Raw genomic sequence first — 6,047 nt, forward strand, 5'->3', positions numbered from 1 at the left:
TGTTTTTTTAAGCCTGGGTAAAATAGGGGGAGATAATCAAGTCCAAGATGATCTTTTTCTATTTTTGGAAAGCTGCATGGGAAAATAATAGTAACTAAAAAAAAACCCCAGAAATATTACATCGGTGCCAGTTTTATGCATATCAAAGCTTGCAATCTAAATGTGCTGGAGAAGTACTTCAACAAACATGCCATCAATAAACTACAATCAAACAGAACTGAGTAAACTTGCATAATATTTACACTGGGTTTTAAATTATTGTGCGTGAGCTGTTTACTGAGCATAAGGAAGTATGTAAGGTAATTACAATATTCACATGATAAACCTTATCTGTTACGTAACGAGGAACTTCAGTCAAGATTAAAAGATTACACTAATTGTCTGTTTTCAGAATAAAAGTGTGTTATATGTTCACTTACAGTTATTTGAGTAATTATACTTCATACTGTGAGCTTGCTTTTCTTGCACATTCTGTGTTATTTAATAATTAAGAAATCCTTTGAGTTTGCAGAGATATTTTTCCTGCAAAAAAGCAGAGAATAAATCGCTGAAGCAAAACGAAAGGGAAAATGGTTGCCACTCTTGTCTTTGTGTAATTTTGGCAGAAATTACTTGGCTTTTCCTTAGTTTCTAGCATATACACCATTAAAGTGGTGGATGATGATGTGAAATGTCTCTAAAGTTTAAAATCATAAACACATCTTTATGAACAAAAACAACAGCCTGAAAATCCCACTCACGGTTTTAGGTATGGGTAAATATTCTGTTTTTAATCGGGACCACATTTAAAAATTCCTGGAAGCACTCCTGGTGCTGGGTTTCAGTCAGTCAGTCAAATATCTACAAGTATCTTTAATATGGCCATCTTAGAAACACACTTCTGGTCCCACCCACTTTCCATTCACATCTTCTTTTTGTCAGTGGAAGCCAGTCGGAAAAACCACTAAGAAGCACCGAGTCACGGTTTAAAGATGAGTAAAGTATATTTTGAGCTGTGAATCCTGCAAAGCTTTAAGAAAAAGACTGTGGAGCAGGAAACGAGCGATCCTCTGCATTTTCCTCTCGGTTACTGTGCCTTTTATGTTGAAATCTTGTGCCGGAAGTATATTTTTCTGGAACTCCCTCTGCTTAGTCCCTTTCCCTGCCAGTCAGTCTCTGCCGAACTGCACTCCAGCTTCTTGTAGCAAAAATGAGCAATAAAGGTTTGTCAGACGAGGCTGTGGCAGCAGTGTGTAAAGATGGAGACCCGATCACTAAGGTAAGACCATCGTAGCCCCTCATGGAGGTGATCTAAATTTACATATTGGCAATAATTCAAACCCAACAGGATAGCAGCTCCCAAACAGGTTAACCCGCTTTTAATGCTACGTCCATTATCGGACACATTCCTCCACAAAATTCGCGGTGGTTTTGCTCTCGTTTAGGGGGGATTCGTTTCTCTTCCACACGGTTTAAGTTGCTTTAGTTAATGATGTACCAAAAAAAAGAAAGAAAGAAAGAAACCAAAACCCCATGTGGTTTCATGGCAGGCGGATGTGAGTTCACCTTTCTAGGTGAACCTTCCAGTGGCTGCTGCCGTATGAACATAAAACTCGTCATCCAAGGCGTGCGTAAAACAAGTCTGTGCGTAATGGGAGAGCCGCCTGTACTGTTTAGAAAAGCTGCTATTTAGGTGCGGTGAGACCAGAATATACTCCGCATCCTGTTGCGAAAGGTCGGCAGGAATGGAAATACCTAACGTGGTCAGCATGTATCGCAAGATATGGAAGTTGTCCAACAAGTAGGCTCACCAGGCGTCCCACTCATGTTTCGTAGTTCCACGTTTTGATTTTGGTTGTAAATCACAGAAATGACACACATTTGAGTCTTAAAAAGAGCTCCACTGTTGAGCCTGTGGTTCCCAAACAGCGTGCATTTATAAGGAGTAGGTGTGAGGTGGAATTGAGGAGTGGTTTGAGGTGTGGCTTGGGGTTTTATGTCAACCACATATTATTACTATAGCTGTACAAAAAGCAGTGAATGAAGTTTACAATGTAAGTACACGTAAAAGGCTCTGACTTGTAGTGAGGAAAAAAAAACCCTGTTTGCTTTCTCATGAAGAGAAAACCTCTTAAAGAAAAACTGTTAGGAGAAACTGCAAACTAAGTTACCTGTATTAAGGTTTCAGCCAGGCTAGAGATTTCAGCAGCCTTCAGCCACAGTGCATCTTTGGTTGGCAAGAGTGAAATAATGCCAGCATGGTGCCATGCAAGTTTAATCGGCACCTGGAAACCAGAGAAAAGTTACAGACTTAGAGAAGCGTAAAGATGGTTAACAGACAGAACAGCATAGGAAATAATATATAAATAGTTAATGATAAGCTCTTGATAGTTAAGGGCTTATTATTAACATAATGACAATAGTCTTGATTGAGTCCAAAGGCCGTCAAATGAACTTTATGTTGAATCTATGCATATAAGAAGTAGCAAAAAATGCATTCAGTTGAACACAGCTTATTCATCCTTCACAGGTTTCATTCCCAGACCTTTGTGAGGGTCATCATTCGTATGTTTATTCTTTAAGATGCTTTAAGATTTATAAAAATGTGCCTTTCAGCAGTAGCAATGCATCCCACATTGCCCTGCATTTCATTTATTGAGTTCTTAGTAACTTACTGTTCATGTTATTCACTGGATAGATGCTGTTTGCTCCACTCAGTCTGTTTTTGAAGTCACTACGTTAACGTGCTGCAGCCCACTTACCTTCCTGTTTGTATGGCTTCAAGTGCCAGTAAATACACCTACAAACAGAAACAAACCTAATTGTGTAGCGGAACTAAGTGGTTCCCTCTATTTTTCTTTAGCTGTTTCTGACTTTTTTGCTCTGGCTGGCACTCACATGCTTTGAAATTGAAGTTTAGGGTTTGCTCCCACGTGTAAAATATGAGGTTTGACCTGAGAAATAAAAGGCACTTTCATTTTTCAGGGGCTTTCCACTTTTGCTTTGTTGGTTTAATGTGTGCTGTATGAGTGATGAACTACTAGTCGGAAATATGAATGCAGCTGTGATGCTATCTGGGGAAATATATTGCAGCTGCGGTGTTTGTAGAGTTTCTATAGATATGAAACATTAACACAGAAGGAGGAAGGGCACAGGAAGGACAACGCACAGAGATAGGACTTAACTGTGAAATGCAGTCAAAGAGCAAAGTTTGGTTTTCATACACTTCAAACACAGAAATACGGAGGGTAAAAACCAGACGCCCACTTTACCACATTTTTCTTTTCTTATATTAACTCTGATAATTTCACTAATCAGGTGGCACACGATTGTTTGAACCACTGCATATCCATATGTTAAACACCTGCAGCCTGATGTCCCATTTGGAACTGAAAATGTGTAACACATAGTGGCAGTTTGTTTGACTGATAGGCGAGGCTGCCATATCGCACCATCGGCCCCTCTGGCCATCACCAGTAGGTGAAGTGTCTTGCCCAAGGACAAAACGACCGAGACTGTCCGAGCCAGGGCTCGAACCGGCAACCTTCCGATTACAAGACGAACACCCAACTCTTGAGCCACGATCGACTACTGTCACTGTCTAAATCTAACTGAACACAGGCAAATCTGGCACGTTCAGCCCTATGATGCTGACCGCCTGTGTTTGTGCGCTCAGTAACACAGAGGTACAGTTCGACTGAAGGTGTTTTTCGCCGCTTAGTGCCAGGATACAAATTTTTCTCAGTCACGTTGCTAAACAGAGCCAGAGGTGAGGCTGACTGTCTCACACAAGAATGAAATGTACAGTGCTTAACATCATAAAGAAATATAAAATGATTGTCTTGTACTCTGCTCACTGAAGTCCCACCACTCTTGAGCAACTAAATGTAACGTGACAATTTGTGTTTTTTTTTCGTTGAATGAATCTGAATTCCTCTGCAGTTTAAGGAAACATTAATTTTCATCCCTGTCATATTTGTAATTCAGTTATACTGTTACTTACCTCGAAGACATGTCCTTAATCTATTATTATGTTTTTGTGTTAGGATTTCATGATGCAGCAGACGATGCTGAGGGTTAAAGATCCAAATAAATCCTTAGATTTCTACACCAGAATCCTCGGAATGACGTGAGTATCCGTGCGGGCTTCGGTTTACTCAGCTCTTGAACCGAGTTATATTTGTTTACATCTTTTTATTTGTCACTGCAAAGAGAGACATAAAATCGTTAAATGTGTTTTCAAAGTTTGTGTGGACGTTTCCTGACTATGTAAAATGTTTTCTCTGCGATTGATATTTTGCAGGCTCCTGCAAAAGTTTGACTTTCCCTCGATGCGTTTCTCTCTCTTCTTCTTGGGCTATGAGGACAAGAAGGAGATCCCTGCAGATGTGAAGGAAAAAACGGCCTGGACTTTCTCAAGAAGAGCCACCCTCGAGCTGACACAGTAAGGGTGGATGTTAGATACTACCAGGAACAAATTCATTTTATTGCATTGTGTGCATCTTCTTCAACTGTTATCTCCCTCATCCAGTAAAAAATGATCCTCTGTTGTTAAAATGTAGTCAAAAACCTAAAGTTAGTGTTGTAAGCAATCAAAAAGCAAACCAAGCTCAAGTTGGAATATTTACTTGAATCTGTTCTTCCAGTAACTGGGGTTCTGAGTCCGATGACAGTCAGACTTATCACAATGGAAACTCGGATCCACGTGGCTTTGGTAAAACTGCTTTCTTGTTGTGTTGAGTTGATAATGTATGTTTGTGTTGGGTCTGCTGCTTTTTGTGGATACTTGTGTGTCTGTCTGAGCACCGTCTCCGTTACTCTTGACAGGACACATCGGAATTGCAGTTCCTGATGTCTATGCAGCCTGCAAATTGTTTGAGGAGCAAGGAGTCACTTTTGTTAAAAAGCCTGATGATGGTAAGATGTGACATATTTGTTCAGGGTTATGATACTTTAATCATAGTTATTTATGTAGTAAATCAATATTTTTTCCACATAATAATTCCTAAAGTAGCTACATCTTCCGCACAGGGTTACTTTAATTACTTTTAATTTAATGACATGTTGATAGCCGGTTTCTGTAAACCTTTAATAGCTAATATTTAATATTTGTACTAATATGAAATTGAATTATCTTGTATTCAGCCTGTCTTTGTTGCACATGTCTGAATCTGAAGTTGAACTTTTATCCACTCAGTACTTACAGTTTATATTCACCCTCTCGTTCTCTGTTATGTTTTCCCCCCCTGCAGGCAAAATGAAAGGCTTAGCCTTCATTCAGGACCCCGATGGTTATTGGATTGAGATCCTAAGTCCCAACAATATGGTGTCCATCACCTCCTAGAAATGAACCCATGCAACCTTCTTCAGTGTGAAAGCTCAGGCTTGCTGTGGGTTCAGGGGTTCAGTGGGAGAAGAAAAGATTTTTTGGGGGGAGTGGGGGGAATGAAGAATTTATCAACATCTGCCGGAGCACTCAAGAGCATACGGAGTGGGATTACTTGCACAATGGCAATCAGTCTGTCCAAGCACAAAATGGACTGTTCTCACACAGCTGATCAGCATTTTGGTTACCTTTGTTACCCCAGCAACTATTTTCCTGACTTTGTCATGTCATCATATTCTATTTTTTCAAAAAGTGATGTGCAAGAAAAACGGTAATACTTTGCAATAAACATGAAAGTCACATTTGATACGGATTTCTGATTATTTTTCTTTCTAAAGGTGAAGTAATGAGTAATTTTTCATAACCAATTTACATTTAGGTCAGTCACACTCACGATTTCACCAAGGAGCAACAAGATAATCTGGGTATTTTATCCATACTTATCAAAGTTTAAAAAAAAAGGATGTTTTTTCATGCAGCAATTGTTTTCTTGAGAAAATTAAAATGACGTCTTAAGGGGACTAAGGCTGCTGTTACTAAATAATGATTGGTGGAAGCATTTTTTGTAATTTTGTTTTTAATTTATATTACTATTATTAATGCCGTAGTGTGGTTGAGGAATGGTGGGCCTCTTGCACCCTCCGTTGTCCAGCCATATTTTTTATGTTCTGTTTCTATTTGT

General features: G+C 39.4%; 1 protein-coding gene across 1 annotated transcript; it reads left to right on the forward strand.

Annotated features, from left to right (window-relative positions):
• Positions 1-1,103: 1,103 nt before the first annotated feature.
• On the forward strand, positions 1,104-5,672 carry glo1 (glyoxalase 1). Its single transcript, XM_026175016.1, has 6 exons — positions 1,104-1,258; positions 4,026-4,108; positions 4,283-4,423; positions 4,626-4,693; positions 4,807-4,896; positions 5,232-5,672. The coding sequence occupies exons 1-6, from the start codon at positions 1,190-1,192 to the stop codon at positions 5,321-5,323; spliced, it is 543 nt and encodes a 180-aa protein (XP_026030801.1). The 5' UTR covers positions 1,104-1,189; the 3' UTR covers positions 5,324-5,672.
• Positions 5,673-6,047: the final 375 nt, after the last annotated feature.

This window comes from Astatotilapia calliptera, chromosome 1 (genome assembly GCF_900246225.1).
Source record: "Astatotilapia calliptera chromosome 1, fAstCal1.2, whole genome shotgun sequence".
Lineage (NCBI taxonomy): Eukaryota > Metazoa > Chordata > Actinopteri > Cichliformes > Cichlidae > Astatotilapia > Astatotilapia calliptera.

Excerpts from the sequence above, each read along its gene's own strand:
- glo1 (XM_026175016.1), top strand. The coding sequence starts at position 1,190 with ATGAGCAATAAAGGTTTGTCAGACGAGGCTGTGGCAGCAGTGTGTAAA. Across the intron at positions 4,424-4,625 it reads GCCACCCTCGAGCTGACACA|TAACTGGGGTTCTGAGTCCG; the intron begins GTAAGGGTGGAT and ends CTGTTCTTCCAG. Across the intron at positions 4,897-5,231 it reads TGTTAAAAAGCCTGATGATG|GCAAAATGAAAGGCTTAGCC; the intron begins GTAAGATGTGAC and ends CCCCCCCTGCAG.